This window comes from Alligator sinensis, unplaced genomic scaffold, assembly GCF_000455745.1.
Source record: "Alligator sinensis unplaced genomic scaffold, ASM45574v1 scaffold145_2, whole genome shotgun sequence".
Classification (NCBI taxonomy): domain Eukaryota; kingdom Metazoa; phylum Chordata; order Crocodylia; family Alligatoridae; genus Alligator; species Alligator sinensis.
Window position 1 is genome coordinate 3,118,560 of NW_005841954.1, and position 26,707 is coordinate 3,145,266.

A 26,707-nucleotide genomic window follows, 5' to 3' on the forward strand; every position below is an offset into this window, starting at 1 on the left:
AGACAGTTAGCACTGGGTGAGAGGTCCTGGTCCAATTCAATCTCTAATATGCTATGGAAGAAGGGATAGATAGATCTGGTGAAAGTACAAGAAACTCACTGATTAATCTGAAAAAGAACCAGCATAATTCTAATTAGCTAAATATAGATAATTTATCTTTACTTGTCAGAGGTAACATGACCTCAAAATGCAGCAAAAAGCAAAATTGATAATACCAACCAATATCTCTCCAAGTCCACGTTCCACATGCTTTTCTCTGTCATTTGCGTAAATCTAACTATTCATGTTCTAAAATTTAAAAGTCTTATACTGTTTTCATTGACTATGCAATCTTAAGGTTAATGGAAACCATAAATCTCATGTGTACAGCAATGGCTTTCAGCAATACCTAGTCACATCTCTTTAGTTTCTTTACCTCATATTCCTTTACAAAAAACTTTTAAAACTGTCCGGTGATTTCTAAATTAATCCCTTGACTAGCAATCCTAACATGTCCCACTTCTATCACCGAAGTGAATGAGGAGAAATCGCAGCATCGCAGACAAAAGGTACAGCTTCCAAAGCAATGCTCTAAAATCTAGCTAAGTAAAGACAACCCCATACAGTAAAGTAGTTTATGATTTATATGAAACATTTTACAAACAAGATTTATATTTGTAATACAATGGGATGAAAGAATTAAACTATATTCTTCCCTTATCTAAAACCTTTCGCTTCCCTTGAAACTAAACTACTTAACTTCAAAATAAAGATCTGCTTTGGTCTAGCTATTTTATATCAGTGGGTATGATTTAAATTAGAATTCTAAATTACATCAATTTGTTTCTTTCTAAATTGAAGTCTGAATGTCCCTATAGACCAAATTCTGCATTCAAATGACTGTTCAAGATAACTACTGAAGTCAACCTGGTACGCTCTACAGAACATATCTGCTTACTTCATTCTACAACTGATACTAGCAGCTATGGGACATCATATTTTCGGCAGGAAAATTTGACTAGTGTGTGGCTGTGCTTCTGGATCATGACAGGACACAAAAGAAGTGATTCAGTCACTCCTCAACTACTAAGTTACCTATTGCTAAAACATCATCATCTGTTATTCTACCTGATGGCAAACCTGAGATTCACATTACAAATCAGTTCTCTTTCCTAATACCTCTATTTTTATTTACTGATTTTTAAAAATATGAGTGTGAAGGGAGAGCACAGTATTTACTCATATAACAGCTAAAAGTATTCAGTAAAACAATGGGGAAACTACTTCAAGTTACAAGGAAACCTAGATTAAAACACTGTGGAACATACTACATAGAAACCGTACCTAGTTTTCAGGAGACCCAAAATAAACTCAGCTGCTCTCACTCAATACCGTACAGTTCCTGATATGTAAAATATGCCAAAAGACCAACTCTGAATTTAAGTACAATGACAAATAATTTCTAAAAGAATACAAAATGAGAAGTTCAGGAAAACATCTCATCTTAATTTACTTATAATTTTCCTTAAACCAGGTCTTACACTTAGTTTCAAATAAATCACCTTGTTTTGCTGGATTCATTTTTAATACTTAATCAATATGACAGTGAACAGTTTGTGTAAAAACGTTACATTGGGCTCTACTAGGTCAGAGCCCTTGCCTTAGTGAGACATGACAGCATGGCAGCAGTAATCTATATCTGTGAAATACTTTTCAATCTTTCTTGGCAACTGGTTTTGCAACAAATAAATGTAAGTGCCAAATTAACCATCATGGATGTTATTGTCAGGCAATACCACAGATTTTCTCTCACTTGTTCTTACACAGGGTCTAGTAGAAGAGGTTTTTTGGGATTTTTTGTCCCCCTCCCCTAACATTTGGATTCAGTTCTGACTTAGTGTTTTATGGTTCTAAATATGCTTTCCTTTTTTTTTCTGTTTTATGATAAGGACGTTGAACTTAACTGGATTTTTTTTAGGCTGCAATAGGATTAAAGATTAATGCTATAAGGTATTTAAAAGCTACATTTAAATGTCTACTGCCATGTGATTTTTTTTGGTTGAAAAAAAAAAAAAAAATCAAATGAACCCAACCTTATTTCATAGACCCCAGGTAATGGCAAGAATTACAACTATTCATATGAGTCATGATTAAACTTTTCATGAATAGTTTTACCTTTAAGATGTCTAAAGCACATAAAATTATATTTTTGAAGAACATATTTAACTTGCCTTTTATCCCATTAATATAAACTGCCTTTTCCAAACTGTAGTTGTAAGAGGCATTTTAAAGGGAAAAAAGGAACTAACAGACTACTTTAAAGAGTAATTATAGCTGACAGGGGTAATAATGTTAATCCATCAAATAAAAGTGAGAAAATTGCAAATGGAAGAATATTCCTACAGGAATAAACACTGATGTCGTGATCTTCAGCATTTTTTCCAACTCAATTTACTTTCTTCTCTTCTTTTCTCTATTTTATGTCACACTGAGTTGAGACACGATTTTGAGGATAGATGTAAAATGCATTTACTTATATTTTTCTATGCAAGACTGCAAGCATAATTGGGTTTTTTTTTTAATTAATTAAAATTAAATTAGAAGTTCTATCTATGCATGCACCTAAATGTCCAATTGGATACTATTATACAACTCAAAATCTAATTTGTTTCTCTTTTTAATAAGCTGCATAGTATGCATGCTAAACAAGAGCCCTCAAGTACCTTTTATTCTCAGTTTAAGTATTCGCCCTGTCCCCCAAGACTTTAAATAGTAATATTTCTCCAAAGTAATCTCCATAGTTACATGTTTGCACAAGGTATGGTGCGTTTGTAAGGGAAAGTAGCTTTTGGAACTAGATCATACGTACACAAGGATTCTGACTGGCTGCATGCCTCTAGTTTACCATTAACAAATAGACAAGTAATCAACAGGAACATTTTAAAAGCAATAAATGTTCTGTACTATAGCCTATCAGTGCCTGCATAAGTATATCCCATTTGACTCCTTCCAAAGAACCACAAGTCTACAGAAGTAATATGTGCTTTAGAACTGCCCAGTACATATGAATAGACTAGTAAATACACCCAGCTACTGGTAATATATATTTGGGGAGAAATGAGTAGAAAGATCCCAGCAGCCTGGACTGGCTCTTCCCCCTACTTGTTTCTCCTCTCTTACAAGGAAACAGAAATAGCTCTGTCTGCTGTTTTTCCCCTTCACGCCTGGCCTAGAAAGGGAAAAAGGAGGACCCTGCTGGCACCCCTCGGAGACTTAGGAGAAGAGATGAAAAAAATTAGGAAGAGCAGAAGTGAGCTGAATACAAGAACTGATGGGATGACTTGAGGGTGGGGGGAAGGGTTAATATCACTATCCAGGAGATAGGTAGATATGAATTTGAGTTTGTGCAAAACTACTCAAATCTCAAAACTCAGGAAGATGGATGTGGGTCTCTCTTTCTGGCCATAGACAGACATGGTTGATGTGCTCCAAGTGCCTTTGAAGTGCTCAACTAGCAATAGTACAGACAAGCATGGCCAACAAATCACTTCAAAAATAGCTCTTGAAAAAGAGGAATATTTTTAAAGTGCTTCCTGTAATGTCCTCTGACATCTCATAGTGCTCCACTACCCACACATCTCCCTCCAGGAGGAGATGGAAAGAAACAGGGGAAGCCAATGAGCACTCTCACATGCACTGGGCTGTTTTTGGGAACCTCTGGAAACAGAAGGCCAAGGCATTCATGGATACCTGTTCTGTAGGGGAACAACATGCATGTCTGTATGGTACTGAAGTGCACCACTGTGTGCACACACACACACACACACCAAGTTGGACCAGAGTTCAAAAACAGTAAAGGGGGAGAAGGGACACCCCCAAAAAAACATTCACACTAATAACCATTCAGACTTTTGGGGTCTGACTCGATATTTGATCTCTTCAGGTTAGCAATTTTGCAAAACCATTACCACCAAAACAAAGGGAAACCATTTTTAATAGCAATTTATATGTTACTATTTAGAAAGAAGCTTTCAAAGCCATCTCTCAACAAACTGAATGTATCCTGCTCTTCATCATCACAATCTCTTAAATTTTGACCATCTCTCAGTATTTTAATATAGCTGCTGTCCACAACAGACTTAAAGGCTTTTAAGTGCCCTGTCCTGCTTTATCTAGTCCTGCACTTTGTGGTTTCTATTTCATAACAAGAGCCTACCATAAGTTATGCAATTTTTGGTTATTGTTAATATTCTCTGTCGCATGTTATTTTGCATAAAATGCATCCTTTCTTAAGCATTCAGTATTGCTTGATCTGTTTTTACAAGCATATGATCTATCGAGGAATTAAAAATCTTTCTGGCAGGTAAAAATAGGTATTTTGTTAGATTATTTCTGGCTACAAGCAGATGCACCTACTCCCACAGTGGCTCAGCAGGTGTTTTTCAGCAGCTGGTGCCCTTTGCTGGGTTTCTGTCTAATGTCCCATCAAATTTTCAACCATTTCAGAAATGCAGCTTTACACAGCATACAGACACACTTAGCAGCTGTGTCAAAAGAGAAACACAGGTAATGTTTTCCTTCAAGTTAGATTTATACAATTTGATCTGGTTTTAAAGTTACAGTCATTTTCATACTTAACTGTTTTTTGCCTGAGAGTAGTTTCAGAAATCTAAAATAACTGTAAGAAAATGAGAATTTCATGTTACAGCTTGCACTACACAAGATTTTCCAGAATTCTTCTGTACTCTGTAATTCTCAAACACATTAGATAGTTTACGAAACTCTGAAACCCCCCCCCAAAGAATGCAAGCGAAAGTAATATAAATATGGTTTTGTACTAATTATTCATTGGTACACTGTCCAGAACATATAAGCTTTCTACAAACATGCTAAAGTGAAATCTGCTCAGTACTACCAACAAGTTACTCTTGTCTTTAAAATTTTCGCTACCCATGCTATAAGCAAGCAATAACCCATGTTTATGGAAGTGTTTATAATAATAGGTTTCAAAACCAGGCCTATTACTTGCAATTAGAAACTGTAATAAACCAGAATCTCCATGAATAAGACTGTTTGCAAATGTTCAATTAATAGGAAAAACAGGTGCATTTTCTTTTAAAGGATATCAGAGTGTAACACATTATCATCTTTTTTTTTTAAATGTACTTGAGAAAACATAGTCCTTGCGCAACAAGAAGCATGGGAATTGATTTTGTCGAAAACCCCTCCCCATCCCTAAGATATCCAGTGCATTAAATATGGCTCATTCATACATTATAGACTTCAGACAGCTGCCAAAATAAAGAAAACTGTTTTAGAGCATGCAACAAATTGACCTGTATTGCCAAATCTACATGGCTATTAAGCGTAAGTCATTATGCTTTTGTTTAAGTGCTCAAATGATGGTGACTTGAAAAAAAGAGACAAAGATGGCCATACAAGGCCTGGGGGTGTATGGATCCACCAAATTCATTAAATAGATTAAAATAAAATGTTATAAATTTTAAGCACCAGAAACTAAACAACACTTCCCATTCAAATGCATAGCTAAGTAGGATGAAAACACTGCTTTTAAATTTTTATTCATTTTTAGGGGGTTTCTTTTTAAATCCACCACTACCAGTATTTGCTATCTGAGTCTCGTGTGGTGCTTATCAGCTGGCAGTTTTTAATTGCAGTCAGGTGAGTGTCAACAGTGCACCTCCCAGAGTCTGGCACACACACACAATACTTCTCTTCACTAAGGACACTTTTTATGTCTCATGTGTTTGTTTTGTATAGGAAAAGATCTGCTGGGAAACCATTTTTCATATGATGTATTTTAGTGTGCTTAAGTGGCACTACAGTGGGCTGTACCCTCCTCCATTCAAATTGTGACACTCTCTCTCAATGGATTGAACATGATTTTTATTTTTAAGTAAAAAACAAACAAAAAAGAAACCTGTTTTTAAGCAGTGGGTTGGACTTCACTAGACCTCCTGAGGTCCCTTCCAACCCCAACTTTCTAAGATTCTGTGATTCTAAAACCAAGGGACCACAAACCAAAATCATTCCATAAACCAGGGGTATCAAACGTACAGCCCATGGATCAGATCCAGCCCACAGAACTGTTCCATCTGACACCCTGGTAGTCCAGTGGGCTACCAGAAACTGGGAGGTATGGCCAGTGGAGCATGGCCTGCCTCAGATTTCGGGGCCTGTAGATCCCAGTGGGCATGGCCACCAGCACCAAGGGAGCAAGCGAGGGCCGTTTCCCCTTTGCTGGTGCCATCGCTGCCCAATCCTAGACCCACACTGCCACCCCATCCCTGGCATGCGCTGCCAGCAAAACTTCCAACTGTATTTTCACCTGCCCTTGAATCCATACTTCCACCTGATCCCCAACCTATGCTGCCACTCGATGCCGAACCTATACCCACCATGGCTGCTGCTCGCTCCATGGATCCTGCCCAGGAGGAACGCTTGTGGTCCAGATCTGTTCCACAGCGAGTTTGACACCGCTGCCATAAAACAGGGTGAAGTCTAAATTATCACAGCCTATCAGTATTTAGAAGGAAGTAGAAGTTGGGGTATAAAACACAGCAGAAAAATGTCCAAACAGTCAATAGACCAAAAAAAAAATGTTTTTAGTGTGTAGCCTTTACAGAAAGTAAAACAGAATTCTGGCAAACATTCTACCTTTACCATTTTGCAATCCCTCAGGCTGATTTAAGGAAACAAGCAAATATATTGAGATTCGAACAAAAGTTAAATATATATAATCCACTCAGAAATCCTTTAAAAGTGGATATACGGCTGAGGTCTTGAGAGAATCCTAAATACTGCAAACTAATGATCTGTTGCAAAGGTATTTTGAACACTTTTTGACAACAAAATGTGTTGTCACAAGAAAGCCATACAAAAAACTAGAACTCTTGGTTCCTTGTCACAAGAAATGAATTCATCTGGGCCACCTACATATTACTTTAATAATGTTGGTGGTGGTGGTGATAGTGGTAAGAATTTCTGTGTATTTCCCAAATCTGTGCCCAAAAGAGTATTCCTCAGCTGGCCTCGCTATTTTGAGTTTTTGGCAGAAACAACTTATTTTCAAAACTAAGAAATTAACCTTCAATGTTTTTCTGGTAGTAAAGGCTGCAGGTACAAGAATACAAGTGACAGTAAAGTTTGACGAATTTAAGGCCAGCATCTCATTTTAGAGTGCATTACCCCTTGAAGGGAACAACCACAACACATTCAATTCAATTCAACTGCCTACTTGCAAAACAAGTAGCCAGGAGAAACAGTCCATCAACCAACTCCCGTGCAATATAAAACATCTTACCAAGAAAGAAGCAAAATTCAACATCCTGCTTGCCATCAGACACTTTTGAGGTAAACAGACTGTTGCAACTTTTATTTAAGCCTAATTTGCATAAAATGAACTTTTCCACCCAGGGGAACTTATAACATCCTTTAATTCTCTTGTTCGATATGAAGTTTCATTTCTACCTGGGAGAAATTTTACAATCTTTGCATTCTCCTTTGTCCGAGGAAGGGCACGTGAGCCCAAAAGCTTGCAAATAAAGAATTTTTTTTTGCAAATATCCTAGTTGGTCTAATAAAAGATATCACCTCTACCAAGAGTTCTGACAGCATCATGTAAATGAATTTTAAAGAATACTCTAGTTTTAGAGGTAAGAAAATCTGACCAATAAGGGGGGATGCACATGGATTACAATGCTGATCTCAAAAGAGCCACATCTACATGAGGCAGAGAAAATTTGGCAAAAACGGTTTTGATTTCTCATGCTGCGATTTAGAAAGGTTTCCTGTAATTAGATTAGTGTCAACCCCATCTTATTTGCTCAGACACACACAGATTGTAACCTTCAAATCCCATGTGTGTGTCTCAGTCCTAACCACCAGGTGCCACAACACTTCAAAGCTGCTTAAAAATGGACTGGACAAGACATTCAATATACCAGAGAAAATAACCATGGACTGGCAAATGAATGCACAGTATTTTAAAAGGCATTGTCATATTCAATTTATATGGCTCAACACACACCTGGAATCTAAGTCTCTGAATGAACACAAATAAATAATTCTGCATGTAAAAAGCTAATAAAAGCATGCAGGTCCAGTAGGTTTTGGTATGCTGGGTGTGAGGTGAAAGAACAATGGTTCTCTCAAACCCTAATCAAAACAATCTTTGAAAGAAATTGCCAGCACAGAAATATAATTATTCATAATTTAAGTGCATGACTTATATTTCTAGAGTAGTTAAGCCCTACCTTCAGTGTGCACAGGTTGTTCTGTCCTTTCTTTTAGCATATCTTTGCTTTAAGTTAAGGCCTGTTCAAAAGCAAGAGGTCATTGAATAATTCTCAGATGTCAACATTACCAGTTCTTCTTGCGTCTCTTGATATCACCATTTTACAAACACCTTAAAGTGTAGCCTGTCATTGCTGACAGTATTCTGGTCTCTGTCATATCTGCCTCTGCTGAAATTGTTCACATTTTCAGGAACAAGTTATTATAAGTAACCTTCCTCAGGTCACTCGATGCTGGAAAGCTTGTACAACAGCTCTCTCAACTATACAGTTGATCCGTTAAAATACTGCAAAAATATCCTTGTCCCTCATATGTTTCCTGGGCTATTATGGCTACAACAATACTCCAGTCCTACTACAGGTAACCTATCATTGAGGTAAGCTACTACAGGCTAGCTTTAATTCACTCTGGGCTAAGGGCATAGAAACAGGTAACCACCACAAGATGGTGAGCAAGCTGCAAGTCTCTGGCCTTGTTTAACTTGAGGTAACTTGTACATGTACTATGTCCCAGGTCTTAGACTAGTTTCTGTCCCTTCTTAAAACTTCTAACTATTCACAGACCCTCTTTAAAACTCACATGAAGACCTTCAGTGCTTCACAGCTAGGATAATTTGCTTCTTTTTTCCCCATTTATAAAACCTTTCCTAGTCTCTGTACCTTTTCGCTACATTACAAAATCTTCTGGACATGCTTATTTTTCTCCCCTCTCATTTACTTTGATATTTTTTTCATTTAAAAATACTACATAAATTGAATATATTGGGATACTAGTTAAAAAAAAAAAAAAAAAAAAAATCAAGCAGCTTGCTGAAAAAGCACCCATAACTTCATTAAAATAGAAAATTTATATGGAAAAACTCTGCTTTGCAAAAAAAAAAAAAAAAAAAAAAGGCTCTTAAGAGTTAAGTTTTGTTTAGGTTTTCAATGCAAGTCTTGCACAGAAATTAGAAATCAATGGGAAGGTATTTTAGGTGACTATATAGAAAGAACATCTGTTCATATTGAGGATGCCGTTAGTGTTGTAAGTTCTAAGTGTTAGCTGTAAAGCTAGTAGAACCACAATCAAAAAATAAACATTGTAAAAATAACTTGTTGTGCAACCTTTTAGCATCTTCCTGAAAACAAAATTTCAGAAAACACTAATGGACCACAAATATAATTTGTACTGTATTGTATATTGCTGACAAAGTGATGCAAAAGCCTCTGTGAGGGGCAAGGATTCTTTGGGGATGATATCATTTATTGGACCAACTATATAGCTGTCGTAAAGTTAGATACACACTGCAATGAAAAGTATTCTTCAAATGTTTTGTATTCAAAAGCAAAAAAACCTGAAATGTTGGTGTGTTCTTCCTCAAAGGATGGGTTATAAAGCATACCCTTCTACTGGAGATTATTATTGCCTTCAAACTTGCTATCCTTAAGATAAATAAGCAATTCAATAAGATAACTAGTGATTCAACTTCATCTTAAAATACTTCAGTCTTCTTCTAACAAATAGACCACAACCTTTATTAGGATTTATCCCTTCTAATACTCCATGAAGGTCGTGACTATGCTGTGGTCAGAGCACAAAGTCCGCTGCATATTCTGTGACAGCCCCTTGACTTCAATCATTAGTTTAGCAGCTGGCACAGAGACCGTTTTTATTAACAATTATACTAAATAAAAGAGCTTGATAATTGTAAAATAATCATGTCACAAGTGTCAGAAGACAGTTAAAAATGTGACAGGAAAACTCAAAGAACCCCAGTACACTTTCATACGTTAAGAGAAGAATTTCTTTCTGTCTTCTAAAAATGGAACAACAATAAGCAAAGTGACAGCTGGCACTTTCTGTAACACTGCTGACTCTATGATTTTAGGAGCAATAGCGCAGTAACACATCCCTATTTACTTTAAATTACAGATATTTTAAGGACCCACATTTTACATTTAAAGGTCATTTGGCAAGGCAACAAAACTATTTCCCACTTAATTGTAAAGCAGCTTCTAATGAAAGTTACATAGGGCATTTTACTTGTTGCACATGCAGCAGGCAATATAAAATGGACAAAAGTCCTGTTTTGAGGTAAAATGTATATATTTACTTCTACAGTATTTGCTTGCATTCAAATCCTTATCAGTATTCACTAAGATCTTGTACAAGAAACTACCACAGAAAAAATATTGGCCAAGACTGAATTAAAAATCATTTGTATGGGATTTTATCCTTCAAGAAAGTATTAAATATTGCATATGGTATTAAAAGCAAAACAAAAAATACTTCTAGATTATTAATTCCAAAAAAAATGAAATAAACAGAAATAGCTTATTTATAAGAAAGTTCAAACTGACATACAAATAAGCAAATTATTCAAACTGAAATATAATAGTTACTAACAATTAAGGGAATAAACAGTGGCTGATATGAATACAAAGTGCCATCTAAAATGAACACTTAAAAAAAAAAACGTACCTTGGAAAAGTGATATTTTATCTGCATGACCTAAATGTGTCTATCCACACAAATATACTGCAGTTTTAAATAGAAAGATGAATTGCTATATTGCATCAAAATACATCAGAGAAAAGAAGGCTATTACATTTACATTTCTAAAAATGCATATACATAGCTGACACAAGTTGGAATTTTATATTCCATCTATGTACATCCAGACATACAAAAGATAGATGCAAAAATGCATTCTATTCCAGAAAGAAAGCAATATGTTAATTTAAAAGTTGATCAGAATACTGTAGCTATAACATACACAAACATTTCAAAGTTAAGAAATGTTAACATTCTACAACAGCTAAATATATGAATACTGGAAAACACACAGTTAAAGTTCTTACTCTTTTTTTAACTATTATTTTCCTGATTACTCTTCCATTATCAACAGGCTACCCAGTAGACTTTTTCTATGTCCTATTGGAAAGGAATTAAACTAATTCTATACTGAAGTATAGAATGTACAGTTTAGTAGAATCTACATTGTTCAAGCAATACATCATAATTGCTTTTGTATCTGTAAAATTGCTAACATTCTATAGCATTACAAGATGCAAGTAATAAGTAATACATTGTTAAAAAATGTGTTCAGCTTGGAATTTTATTGTTGAACTATATAAATAGTGTTTGTGTTATATCAAATACAGGAAACACTCAAATTCCATACATCAAGAATGTGCTGGATACATCAAGGGAAGTTAAAAATCAGACCTATAGAGTCAAAACCTATAGTGAGAAAAAGACTGAAGTTTTGCTGTACATGGAGCATGGAATCATTAAAACAATACAGTGAGCAGAAAAAAAAGATAGATCTTAGTGATACAGTCCAAGAACCTGTGTGGAACACAGCAGCAAAACAGTATGAATGACAAACATCTCATAATAAAACTGTAGAGGATATGAAGACCGGGGATTTGATTACTAGCCACCAATATAGCTCACAGGGTTTATTTTCTAGAGCGATAACCCAACAAGTAAGTAAATGTGTAATTCACTCTTTAAATAGAACCCATATGAGTCAACAGGATTATTCACCAGCTCATTTACATGCACTTATAGGACTACAGTTTTATGGATGGGAGTGATAGTAGCTTTAGGATGCAATCCAAACACAAACCTAGAGTCTTTTTTTTGTAATGGTTTTGAGTTACAACTTTTAAGTTTACTAACTTGATTTCCTGACTTTCAAACTGCTGTTAAATCTACAATATTCTAATATTTTGTTTCAACTTTGACATCCATTTACAAACTCAGCTCTTACCTTCTATTTATTTCAGAATTTATTTTTGGATTAACATAGCCCTTTATGATCTTTATTAATACATAACATGTAAATACAGATTAAAATTCTTCGTGCAAAACTTAAAATTGCTGGATATGCAAATCAAGCAAAATATATATTTTTCTAGTCTTAGTCTAAGTTAACAATTACATGCTTGGTAAACTTTTCTAAGATAAATTTTATTCCTGGCTTTAAATGACAAAAGACTTCCAGAGAAGTAAACATTTTTTTTAACGATCAGCATAACCTCACTGTCAAATATTGCTCGAAAAAAGTGCAAATAAAACCTTTCTCCAAATCAACAGTAGAATAAATAGCAAAATATTCTCAATATGAGAAATGTAATTTATGCAAGAGTGTCTCTACCTTCACCTACCAAGCATACTTGGTAAAATTCTAAAAGCAACAAAACATTACAAAAATCAATACTTTTCTTTTCTTCCTGTAATAACTCCGAAGCATTATGCAAAGAAAAAAAGTCTACTTTTTATTTAGGCCATTAATTAAAGTACTGTAAGTAAAAGGAAATGGAAATGGCATGAAAAAAAAGAAATAAATCCTGTCTTGTGCATCCACTCTAAGTAAAAACCTAGCACCATTTATCAGCAATAATGATTAGTTAGATAAGGCCACTTTTCACTATCCTGAAAGGAAACTTTCACTGACCCAAGTGTATTATCTTAAAGGTACACAAATTACTTAAAAAGGTGCCAAGCAAGTCAAAAATGCACCAATATTATAAGTACAAAAATTAGATTTAAGCAATGCCAAAGCTGTATGTCAAGCAAGCAGGCATATTCAAACCCCTTAATTTCTATGTTCCAGCATAAAAGGGAGAAAATTTAGCCAAGGTATACCAAGCAACATCATGGTCTAACCTCAGACAGTGTTCACATGCAGTTGACAGTGAGGCAAGTTAGATAAGGTACTAGTAGATTTTCCAATCTGTATCACAAATAGCATTTTACCAACTATAGGCCCTAAATAAGACATAACTGACAATCTGCACAAGACTAGCCCAACCAATAGGATGGGCTTTCCGTGAAGAATTCACCTCAACATACAAAGGGTCAAAATCAAAAGAAGCTGGGGAGGACAGGAGTAGCTTTACGGAAGGTACTAGCAAAGTTACTTCACACATCACAACATAGCATGCCATCAAAAAACTAACTATGTTCTCCTGAAAAGGAAGAACAAAATGAAAGGGAGTTAAAAAAAAGAAAGAAAGAAAAAAGTGAGCAATAAACTTCTGCAGTGTTTGTACTGAATCCCAAAATAGGTTTCACTGCTAAGATAAAACCAGATGATGTAAAAGTACGGGTGTAAGATGGTCTCTAGAGCCATAGAAAAGCCACAGCTCAGTTAAGATGGAAAGAGAAAAAAAAATCCACGTAGGCAGGATAGAGAGAAGTAACCTCTACGAGGTGATACTTCTGCTGAAGAATTGGGCTAAAATCCAAAACCAGAGCAGCTGCAACAATGATCCTATAGAAATAAAAAAATAAAATGGAAAGCAGTTAATTACACTGAAGCCAGGCAGGGAAAATGTCCAAACTCCCTTTACTGTACTGATGGAAAGAAAAAATTTAGGAACTCAGGAAAAAAATGAGTTAACATTTCCTTTATCCCCTCTTAAAAATTGTATCTTTTGCTACATCAGCCATTTGACATGGCATCAGCATGTCAAGTGATGAATTTCACATAGATATATACCATGAGATATGTGACACTGAACAAGTCGCACATTGGCCACTTAGGCTAGGGACAGACATTACACAGAGACCCGTTTAAGTGATAAGAAACTAGTTTAAACCTGTAACAGAACGGATGTTCAGTTTACATAAACCAGCTTGAAAATGGCTAAAACTGGCTTGAGATGAACCTTGAACGTAGTATCAGACTCAACTGATTTGGGTCAAACCGGTTTATACAATGTCTGTCCCAGACCCCTTGCTGGGTTTAACGTGTGCAGGTGACCTTAGATCTCTTCAACGCTTTGTATAAGAGGCTTGGTCTGTCCTTGAACATCGCAAAGACGAAGGTTCTCCATCAACCCTCCCCAGGCCAGCTGAACATCCCTCATGCTATCTACATAGACATGGAGGCTCTGGAGTACATGGAACATTTTCTGTATCTTGGCAGCCACCTCTCTCAATGGGCTACCATCGATGAAGAAGTCCAGCACCATGTCAACTGCGCCAGTGCTGTCGCCTTCAAGCTGCAAAAACATGTCTTTGACAATAGAGACCTTTGGAAGTCAAAGAAGGTCCTAGTTTACAAGGCTGTCATGCTGACTACCCTCCTGTACTACAGTGAAACCTGGACCATCTACAGATGCCACATTAAGACCCTTGAGAGCTTTTTCCAGCGGTGCTTGTGGTGAATCCTGAGGATCAAGGGAGGACCACCGGACCAGTACAAGCATCCTCTATGAAAGTGCGTCCACCAGCATCGAAGCCTTGCTCTTGAGAAATTAACTCTGATGGATGAGCCACTGTGCCGGATAACAGCTTCTCTCACCAGATTTTTTTCCCCCAGCTCTCTACTGGCCAATGCTCAAAGGGCAGCCAAAGGAAACGGTATAAAGACACTCTCAAGGTCACCCTCAAGCACGGAAGCATTGACAACAATGGCTGGGAGGAACAAGCTGCTGACCATTTGATGTGGCACCACCTGGTCCACCAAGGTGCACACCACTTCAAGGCCCAACGACTCGATACTGAGGCGGAACAGCGGCAATGGAGGAAGGAGGAGGAGACCAACCCGGGGCTGTGAATCCCACTCCCCCGCGCAACAACATGCCCCCATTGCCAAAGAATGTGTGCATCCAGAATCGAGCTCCTCAGTTACCTGAGGACCCATCAAGCCTGATAGATGTCATCCTCTACTTCCAGGGCCTGCTGCCACCACCAACACTGGGTTTAAGATCAACCAGACTCCCCAAGCACCCCAGCAGGCTCTTTGGGCTGGGCAGGGCTCTCTGCTCCACAGCAAGGCTGGTTCCTCCCCTCTGCTCCCTGGCTAGAGCTTGGCAGAGACTGCAGGCGTCTGCCTGCGTTCCCCTTGCTCCACCCCTCCCCTCCCCACTCCCTGCTAAGCAGGGATTGCTTCTGTTCACTCTGCCTTACACAGACACCTTTCAGCATTAGCTAGCAGACTACATGCTGGCTACAGTCTGTGCTCTGGCAGACGGGACAAATGCAGAATCAACAGGTAGCTTGTAATGTCCCTCTGATGTTTTCTTAATGGGGTGATAAACACTAACTTAGGGGTGATAAACACTGTGTTATCAACTCCCTGCTGCGGGGGCCTGGCTGCACCCCATTCAGCTCAGCACTATGGAAGGGAAGGGAGGGTTGCTTTTGCACCCCCTGGCTTCTAGCCTGACCCACTGCAGGCATGTGTGTCTGCATTTCTGAGATGCCTGTACAGTTACAAACTGATTCAGCTTAGCCAGGTTAGACTAACCTGCAAAGATTGAATCAATTCAGGCTCATGCTTTTTGAATGTCTGTCCCTAGCCCTAGATGCATTATGTTTCTACCAGAAGAACTGCTGCTTTCCTGGAACAAACTAGGGGCATACAAGCATTACTTCAGTTTCTCCCAGAGGACATATGCCCCCTCCAGGAGAAAGATCTTCCAGTTTTCTCCTCCCTTTCAAGGGACTCTTTCACAAGAATGAGTGCTTGTATGTTGCTCTATTCCCCTCCTGGTCCAATCTAGAAGGGCAGTTGAGTGGTGAGAAATGACTGCCCACTCCTCCCCAGATGGAGGACACCCCACTGCTCCCTTCCCACCTGAAGAAGAGGAGTAGACAACAGTCTCCATACATATCCTAGACCAAGATTAATCTGGGCTGGGGAAGGTGCGGGGAACAGGGGAGAATTGACTGCTGTAGGCTGATTGCCTGTACTATTCCCTCTCCTGAAGAGATTTTTAGCGGTGGAAATTTTAAAGAAATTCTAGGAAATGTCCATCACTAGAAACAAAGGACTATTCATAGCCAGTGTTGCTGCATCCTGGTTCTCCTGGTTCTCTGTAAAATGGTGATAATAGATGCTTATTTAAAAAGTTTTAGAGGCAGTCATATAAAACATACAATTAGGTTACAATTATGTATGGGGGGGTGTGACGGCAGCATGCTGCCATCACGGACACAGGGTGAGGCAAGGAAAGGTTGCAGGGCCGACGAAACCCTGGTACAGAACCCTGGAGCGCGTCACTTACCTCCAGGAGACCCGGTGGTGCCGGAGCCGAGACCGCAGCAACAGCCGCAGCCGCAACTACAGCTGCGCGAGCCGGCATTACGCCGGCTATTTAAGCAGCTGTTCCCAGTAAGGGAGACAGCTGGGCCAATTGCGGCGGCCAACATGGCCGCCGTGGGCAAGTTTAAAAGCCCCAACAGCACCCGTGGGGAGGGGGAGCGAGAGAGGGAGAGAGAAGGCAGGCAGCACGTCTGGCGTGCTGAAGATCCTGTTGGGGAAAGGCACCAGCTAGGCTGTGCCATACCCGCACAGGAGGCAGGAGAAGGATCTACGCCTCTAACAGAGGCAGGCAAGGGGAAACTTCTTAGCTTGCCACAGATAGGGAGTGGGGAAGGGCCAGTGCCCCTCCCAGGAGGAGGGAAGCAGGGGGGAACGACGAGGCGCCCTGCACGTATTAGCACTGCCCGTAAGGGAAATAGAGCCGGGGACGGGTGCAGAAGTCCCTGGCAGCCACTGGGCCAGGGAGGTCAGCCCTGGAAGTCTCCCAGCCCAGACGGAATATTATTTCTAGCAAAGTTAGAGAAGAAGGACACCAAGAAATAGCAGAAGGACCGGCGAGACGAGAGGACGGGCTGGCAAAGAGGTACAGCTAAGTCCGGGTCCCTGCATTTGTGAAACCAATGGCAAGCAAGCCTGCAGAGGACCGCAGGTCACTATCCTACCAGCACATAATCGGTTGGCGAGTGGACGGGGTGTAGGGGTGGCAAAGCCTCATGGAACACTATAGGCAACAGCTGTGAGTACACCCGTGTCGGGGAACCCCTCTGGTAAGAACTCCACTGAAACCCTCTCACAATTATATACCAGCAAAGTCGTGGCAGGCGGGGCGAGGGGAGGGGCTACCTAAACGACGGGTGACACTAGACTTGAGACATCTGTCATCACAGGGGGCCATACAATTATGTTAAGTATCAAAAGAAGATAAACAGACAACTTAAAAAAATAAAATAAATAAAAATCAAAGCAATTCAAACTCCAGAATAAGGAAAGATAATGGTAAGCAAACAGACAGATACACTGCAATAGTCCTAGAAAGATTACTGTCCAATCTGAAGCCAAATGACAAGGGTATATTATGTGCAGCATCACAGAATTCCTCAAAGTGATATACAGTGGGGAAAAAAAGAAAGAGTAGAACATTCACGATACAAATATTTAAAATGACATCTATATCTACTAATAATACCATCAAGTAAAATCCAGGACTACAGTTGTCAAATATACATCTTCTCACCACTCAATACAGGTTATGGCTGCACTAGTAAGATCAACGAGGAGCTTTGCTTTATCCACTTCAATAGACAGAGGGTCACACTTTTAAATGTATACAAGGATGGCAAGTATTAATCCTCCTTTCCATTCAAATGTACAGTACAGAAAGATATTATCACTTTTCTATGGCAAAAGAGGAAACTTGAATACCAATTCAATACCCATATTCAGAAAACATAATAAGAATCTTCAGTGAAGAATGTTTAAGAGTTAACACCTTCTTTTAAGAAGGCACCAACTAAAATTAGAATTTAAGTATATCCTTTTATTACCTTGGCTGACAATACCTACTGCCATATTTATGAAGATTTTGACAGCTTAACTATTTAAAAAAAATTGATCCACAAAAGCCATAAAAGGTTAAATTTTCATGTCAGTTTTCAGCGTATTATTTTCCAGCAAATATCTTTATCTAAAGCACAAAAATAAACACGGCCTGTGATTCTGAAAATCTGTTGCAGAAGTACTAATATTCTGACAGACATTTACAACGTTGTCGGGGGGGGTGGAGAGAAGGAGGGAGGGAAATCATCTCAGACAGACAGAATTACAAAATCTCTAAAACTGTATTGAGACTTTAAAACACTTAATACATTTAAAATACATATGCTCTGGAATTTATGAAAGTATTGCAAAAATAGTACTAAACATTTATGTTCCTTTTAATAGAAAGAAATTTGAATTTTCAATTGCATAACAAAATCCTACTGCAGACAGAGTAACTTGTGCAAATCTTCACGTATGTTACATCTCTCTCTCCTTCCAAAATTACGGTATTTAAAATGCATCAAGCATAACTTTAAACTGCAAAGTATATTTGCGTATATATTTTTAAGCTCTGGTACCCACCTGCAGAAACAACCAATTTGTGAAGTCAGTTCAAATTATCTAACCAATTGCAATGATTGCTAATTGTTTTATGAGATTCTAGTACCCCCAACTCTCATTGAAATCATCTTAACTTACAACAAGCCATAGACTATTGAGTAAAGTTGTGTCTGTCATTTAATTGTACTTTACTACTATATAAACCATAACCTAAGGTCCTAAAATGAGATTTTTTTAAGACTATTTTCCAAGGCAAAAACACTTGCGTCTAAAAAATACCACATTTTTCTCCCACTCATATTGCCGTAATACCTAGCAGCCTTCCCTTGGACAGAAATTCTTTAGCTTTATAGTTAAAAATATAGATTCCAAACTCCTAAAAACTTGGTCACCACCTCAACACTTTGCTAGCATAGCTATATCCATTATGAATATTAAAAACCAACCCCTAATTAGCATAGCATGCCAGCAAAAACCGTAATGTAGAAACAGTTATACTGGAAGGAAAAACCCTAGCACAGCTCCCTTCCTGCCTAGCTATCATCATATGGCTGATTTCAATACGCACTGAGGCACAGATGAATTTTAAATACTATGTGTTTAATTAATCTGTTATAAATTATACATTAAGATGCCTAATGCAAGAACTAAGTGTTTGACAGATAACATTCCACTATAAAAAAAATCTAAAATATGAAAACCAACTAAGCACTCCCACAACTTCCTTCCCTTCTAAAGCTGTCCAATTTAAGGGTCTGTCCACTGGTAAATATAAAAATAATGCTGAACAGTGTATCTTCGCATCTTGCCCCCACTCCCTACTGCAGTGCAACAGAACTGGGCACAGAAACGTATTAAAGGACAAATTTTCACTATATTTCTGAATATGCACTCTATTTTTCATCCCTTCATTTTAGGTTTATGAGATTCTTTAGCACTAGAATGCAGAGAAGCACATATACTCAGTTTGCTGAGGTGTTCTTCCTTATAAATTATCTTTTTACAGCCCGAAATGGAACAACTTAAAAATGTGCTCTGAAAATTAGACCACCCTCTCTAATGGTGTATATGGCTTGCTTTCAGGCTGTGAGGTTTTAAAACAGATTCTCAATTTCTGCACTTATACAAGATGAGGAATCCTCCCACACTTGGATCCACACAAAGCAGAGGACCCCACCTATTGTTCCATTGGGTATGGCATTTGGCCCATCCTGGAAATCTGAAGTGGTAGAAAACGGAGATTGTTGAATTGCTGATAAATAAACAAACAAACACATACAAAAATAAATAAATCATTGGAGCTGCTCTGGCTTTTTGTGGTCATCAAGTAGCACACTCCTACTTCTCACTGCTTTGCTTTTTTCTCTACAAACTCTTTGGCTAAGCATGGGCTTTGTTTTCTTCCTGTTTGCTTAATCAATTTAGGTGAGCCATACCCACACAACAAGTAGAAGAGGATTGGTCTGCATTAATACAGAGGACTTTGCCCTCTCCAGCTTAGCATGTACTCTTCTTCCAGGGATGCTGTTAGGGTAAGCAGATAATTTCTCCAATGCAGGACAATAGTGCTGCACATATAGGAGAACATATTTGAGTGTTCCCCTTAACTCTCCTCCTGTTTCAGTAACCAGTTTCCACACAAGTGTGAAGGGCAGAAAGGACAAAGTGCCGTAACACACTAAATCCCTGATAGCTGACACACAAGAACTCCCTTTCCTGCATCTCAGAGAAACGATTATTTGTGCCTATAAGTTACAGGGTATCAGGTAGGTTCTGGAACCAATTTGCAGAAAGATTTAAATGTTTCAGAAGGATTTTTCTAAAGGGGAGAAAAGGACAGGTAGACTGAAACTTGCCATTTACTTTGCAGTTGGGGTTTCCAAGACTAACCCAAGATCACCAATAATAAGTCTGATCTATCATGTTCCTACAGAAGAGTAAACCCTAACAACTAACTTGGTAAAGGCGATTCCACCAAGGAGAGCACACAAAGCAATAGCAAACTTTTCCTGTGCCTGAAAAAGGGTGTTTGTAACAGAAAGCTTACAAAGAACGATTTTTTCAACTATTTAGTTGGTCTAATAAAAGATGTCACATTTACCCAAAGAACCTTGTCTTGCTAAGGATGAAACATTCCTGAAAAAAGGAAAGAAGGTAACAGAACACACACATATCTTGATTGATCCTATCACTGAAATTATTTATTTAAATATAAATAGAATGCAAGAATCTTTAGTGACTGCCTAATCATCATCATCTGATCATTTTCAAAGGACATCATAGTAGCACCAGATCTTGAAGAATTCAAAGGAGATACTTTAGATACTAGCTAAGGAAGCAAGTTCCATACAGAGATTAAAAAGTGAAAACACTAGTAAGAAACAGAAAAACAGGCATTAGAGGCTCACAACACCAGCAAAGCAGAGATGAGAAAATACAACCTTCATACACAACATATCCACATAAAGTCCTTTCCATTTTTCTGCTTAACATAAGCTATTTAAATGCCACAAATTCTTCTGATCTACTGATTAGTAATTTCTGTCATGTTCTTTAACCAAATGTGAGCTCTCAGAACTGGATATTAACCCTCAAATTAATACATAGTTAGCCTAGGAGTAAAAACAAAAAAAACTAGCTGTCCACTAGCAAAATTAAAATTAATACAATTTCAATAAGTTAAAAAGAAGCTCATTGATAATGTGTTTTTATTCTTACATCCAAGAGCTAACTCCCGACTGGCTACTCTGCAGGCTATATCTGCCTTTCAAAACAGTCAAAATACCTTTTCAACATGGCTATTCAGAAATGTGCTTAATCCTACAGAAACGGATTTGCTCATGTCATAGAATCATAGAGCTGGAAGGGACCCCAAAGGATCATAGGGTCCACCCCCCTGCATGAGCAGTAAAGTCATCTGGGGTCAGGTGACCCCAGCCAGGTGACCATCCAGTCTTGTCTTGAAGACAACTAGGGTAGATGATTGCACCACTTCTGGCGGGAGCTTGTTCTACAGTCTGGACGCCCTAGTTGTGAAGAAGGTTTTCCTGATGTTCAGCCTGAAACTATCTTCCAGGAGTTTGTGGCCTTTGTTTCTAGTTTTCCCCCAGGGCACCCTGGTGAACAGTTGTGGCCTAGTGAAGAACTCTGCACTACAGTGGAACTGTTCACGTTTGTAGACATCAGCTCTGCAGGTTTAACGTGCCATGCCGTAACAAACAAATGTGCAATAAACTTTTCATAAACTTTCATACACTAAGGCTGGAAGGGACCTGGGAAGATCATCAAGTCCAGACCCCTAACCCAAGGGCAGGAAGTCAGCTAGGGTCAAAGGATCCCAGCCAGATAAGCATCCAAATGCTTCTTAAAGGAGTCCAGAGTAGATGCTTGCACCACCTCTGGAGGGAGTCTATTCCAGGCCTTGGGGACTCGGACAGTTAACTGTTCCTCTTACTCTTGAAGCTATGAGTTGACAAGGACCAAGTTAACAAACAGCCCCAGCAAAAAAATAAGCATTTCAGTACTAAAAAGGAAACATAAGAGAAATACTACAGGGAAGCAAAATCATGACATGCTCAAAAGAAAGAGAAACAGTAACTTTAAGATACCATATCCCACAATTAAAATATTTAACTAGTGTTTTACCAAGAAAAAATGGTACATCTTTGATCAATTCTACCTTACATGTTTTCTACAAAACTTTTGAGATGACCAAAATAAAACCAGACAGCTCAAAAATGAAACCATTGTTCAGAGATTTAAAGTTGCCCTACTTAAAAAAAATAAAAAGTTTTAGACAAATATACCAATCAACGTGTATGAGAAAATAGCTTCACTTTCAGCTTGAGATTTATCTAAAAGGGGGATATCTATCTTGTGACTATGGAGCTTACCTTTTGACCTTTTAGCCAAAAAATAAATATTTGCCCCAGCCAGATCACAATTTATTCTATTGCTTATAAAATTTGTGAATAGCTGGGGTCCAAGTCATGGAGAAACTTCCTTTTTTCCTTGATTCCTAGTACCAAATTCCCCAAGACCAAAAAGCATACACAAGTAGGCTTGTGCTCAAGTTCAGGGGCCTTTACATCACTGTTCAATATTTTCCTCTTCATTTTGTCTTCCCGGCATTTAGTTCCCTGCATATTTCTGATGGCAGTAGTGATGACTTACTTTTATCCTTTCAGTGTGGGTTACTTGCACAAATGATGTCTTTAATTTGGAAATAGCACTCAGCTGCTAGATCAGAAGGTGCTGTGTACATGACTGAGTAAAAATCAAACAAAGTATTGATCTCTTTTTGAACAATCCTTCTTACCTACTGCTGACCTATGAGAGAAAATCAAAAGCCGGTGATATGTGACTGATTGTCCTCTGTAATGGAATCATATGGGGCAATCACATGAATACTAAGTACTCTTGTGTCTATCTCATACTGTAGCAATGTTAAAATCTTCAGCCTATGCTGATTTTACATCTAGCCACATGCTGTGTACATTGCTTGAAGCTAGTTGTAAGCAGGAGCTAGTATAAAAACACTCATATTACAAATGCTGTGCTTAACAGTGCTGGTGTCTAATTCCTATGTAAACCATTACTTTATGGTACAGTTATATTTTATTGAATACTGTCTGTTATTTTCAAAATAAACCGTCTTTCTAAAGAAAAAAGATAGGTTTTTCACAAATTAAAACCAGTTCATATTAGACAAAAAAGCCTGCTTATATTATTTCCTTATCACCATTTGAAATAAAACAACTTTTAAGTGTTCTTAATTCTATTAAAAGGAGACCAATATTTGAAGGTCTTTGCCAAAATAAAATTTTAGATCTGTAGGTTTTTTTAAAATTCTGTCCTGTACTAGTACATTGTGTAAGAGTGTAAGTGCAAGCATGGAGGACAAACATTAAAAGCAAAAGGATATATGGAATATATAGATCATTTTATATACTGTGTCTCCACTAGTCATCAGAATTGGATGCCTGAGGAGGAACAAGATATCCAATACTCACTACTTCAGGATAATTATTCAAGACTCATTCTACTTCCTTATAGTTATAGACTGGCTGAAGTCTTGAACCACGAAGTTTTATGTCTCTTTGAAAGCTTTTTCTAAGCATTAAATATTGCTTATTCTGTAGACTGTAATTCACACAACTGTGCAACCCTTTGAATCTTGGTAAACTATACATTACAGTGACATGAGGCAATGATTTCCACTTTCTAACTAGGTGTTATGGGTGCAAACAGACACCCATTTGTTCATGCATAAATGTTTTTATGACAGCGCAAGTCATGAATGAACAGATGTCCCTACCCCTTGTCATGTCCAAACTCCCCAAAACTGTTTGCATGACCAAATTATTCACAGCTTATGATGCCTTATAAGGGAAGATACCTATCCACTTATAGTATATCCCAGGAATTCCCTTTAGGGGATTCTCAGAGTGCACATTTCACAGGTTGATGTCCCGCAGGTTGGGCATCTGAAGCCCTGGGAATGGCAGGGGCTCAACCCCACAGGACAACAGCACTGATGACATTTGTTTCTGCTGATCAATTAGACCAGGGTGTACCCCTTCTGATTACACTTCTGGCAAAGTGGAGGGTGGGGGGTAGGGGGGTTGGCCGACCGGAAGCAAAGCAGCACATGGCAGCAGTGGTGCGGGGGGGAGCCATTGCCCTCCCCCCCCTCCCCCAGCAGTGCTCCTGGGAGGCAGCAGTATAGAGTGGTGGGTGGTGGCACTCCATCCCCGCCCACCTGCATGTATCCCCAACCCCTTTCTAGGTACCCCTGGGGGTATGTATACCCCCAATTGACAACCCCTGAATTAGACCAGCTATTCTGGGACACATCCTGGCATAGCTGATGACACAACAGAAATGATGCCTGTTTGTACCAAGTAAAAAATTATTTCCTTTTTATCATTTTTCAGTGTATGTACTTTTCCACATGCACACGTGTGCACACACACACACACACACACACGCACCCACCCACACTCCCACAGAAAGCTACCAAAATTTCCCTAGATGAAAATATAGCTTTCCATTGGGCATCCAATGCTGACCTTACAGGTGACAACATTCTGCAATGTACTGAACACTCAGCCCCAGAGTCAGCCAAGTCCTTGCATATATAAAGCCTACACTTGTTAGAACCTTAGATTATACCCTTCTTTAGAACAGGCACCTTTCACAAGTCTAGCTAGGTTCTTACAGTGTGTTTATTATTATAGCACAAATCTCCTGTATAGAACCATCTCAGTCTCTCTCAGCTACTTTCAAACCCCAAGAAATCAGAAAACAGAAATGAACCAAAACATCATGTAAATTGTTTCTCTAAAGTCGTGTCATTCTATAAACAGACCTAATTCACCAGTCCCACACCTCAGCCTAATACTACGTTACTCTAGCTAATTTGTTTTTCTTTTCATATCTATAATACTTTGCTTCCTGTAATTAAAAATAAGATGTTTCGGTAACAAAAAAACAAAGTGCATGTATGAATACACTCACAGCACAAGAGTACACAGATACATTTGTGAATCTTTATGTGCTCTGCTATTTGAGAATGTATAAAGATAATATTTGTAAATGACATACCGCAATGAAAACCTTTCTTGTTAAATTTTCAACCATGGTATGTCACATTAGCTGAGAGACAACGTAGTATTTAGAACTATTCTCCAAAATGCATCTCTATGCACAAAGTAAAATGTAAGGGTTTTTCAGTGGGGGCTCAAGGAAAAGATGAGCAGTGATCTAGATTCCATAGTCAATGAAAAACTGATAGTCCATTTGAATGCTGCACATAGCTTCATCTGAGATTCCAAAGCACTCTACCAGCCTATAAATAAAGTCTCATAATGCCATTGGGACTCAATTCAAGATTACCCTTTTTGTAATCATGATGCAAAAGAAAGCTAAGTGCTTTGCCAAAAGTCACAAAAGATTGGATGTAGACATTTCTGGACGTTAACAAAAACCAGGAGCACTATTCGTGTACAACTTGTGGTACAAATTGAAACCATGGTTTCCATGGGTAAATAAACTACTATACTGTTATATATGGTTGTCTGACTTGCATGTATTGTTAAGATGCTAAGGATGCCAACACGCATTCACAGGACTCAGATTAGTCTTGAGTGGCTTTACACAGTTAAGGAGTGACACAACTAGGTTTTCACTCCCAGCAAGCAGCAGTGTGGGCAGCCTGAGGTAAGTAACTCGGAAGGGGCTGGGAGACTGACAGGATTGTGGGAGGGCTAGCAGGTAGGGGAGTGTGCATAGGTCTGGAGAGGGGGTTGGCTGATTCATAATGGGGGGGAGAGAGGAGGTGTTCCCACTATGGGGAAGCGGTAGTCAGGGAGGTAAAAAAAAGCCCTGTCAGAATCAAGGAGTAAGAAGAGCACAACCCAAGGGGTTGGCAAGTGCCTGAGCTTCCCCGGCTCTGAGGCTGTGAAGGCAATAGGCATTCCTCTAAGGTGAATTTACTTAGATTGGGTATAAGGCAATCGGGACTCGTAGTAGAGATATCTTTTATTAGACCAGCAAAATTTTTGCAAAAAAGTGTCTTTAATTGCAAGCTTTCGGGCACAAACACACTTCATCAGACATTTGTGCCCAAAAGCTTGCAATTACAGATTTAAAAAAAAAAAAAATCTTGTTGGTCTAATAAAATATATCATCTCCACTACAAGTCCTGATTGTCTTTTCCTCTAGACCAATACGGCTACAACCTGGATACCTTAGATTGGGCATGCCATTCTTAAGGCTACCTAAAGCCCTATGAATGTTTGCACATTCGGCCATTTAAATTGACTTAAACTGAGTTGTTAGAATTTTTTCAGATCTCAAATCATCTAACATTTCTACAACAAGTAGTTTAAGACCAATGAGAAAAGCAAACATTTACACCTTCTTAAATCTTTTACTCACCTCATCTAAATCTTTAATGTAAACTGCTTTTTCCTCAATGCCAATAGGCATTGGATCACTATGGGGAATCTTCACTTCTTCATACATTTTGTTGTTTTCTCTCTGGACAACCTCTGGAAGGAGCATCTCCAAAAAAATTTGAAAGGGAAAAAAATGTTATTACGGAAGGACCACAAAAAAGAGCATTATTCATTATTTCTAAATCAATTTTAAACTATGATTCATCATTTTCCTCATGTATAAATACGTAACAAGAGATAGTATTGATTTTAAAATTAAATGCAGTCCTATCAATTAATTGTATAACAGATCACATCTGAACCCCAA

General features: G+C 38.4%; 1 protein-coding gene across 7 annotated transcripts in view; it reads right to left on the bottom strand.

Annotated features, from left to right (window-relative positions):
• Nucleotides 1–26,707, bottom strand: part of ASCC3 (activating signal cointegrator 1 complex subunit 3) — a 567,052-nt gene that overhangs the window by 429,313 nt on the left and 111,032 nt on the right. For all 7 annotated transcript variants that reach the window (XR_003093256.1, XM_006020463.3, XM_025200058.1 and 4 more), the window contains exon 8: nucleotides 26,381–26,506. Coding sequence is in view for 6 of the 7 variants with exons in the window: in XM_006020463.3 (XP_006020525.1) it covers nucleotides 26,381–26,506 (126 nt within the window). In the remaining variant the exon portion in view is untranslated. The remainder of the gene's footprint in view (nucleotides 1–26,380; nucleotides 26,507–26,707) is intronic.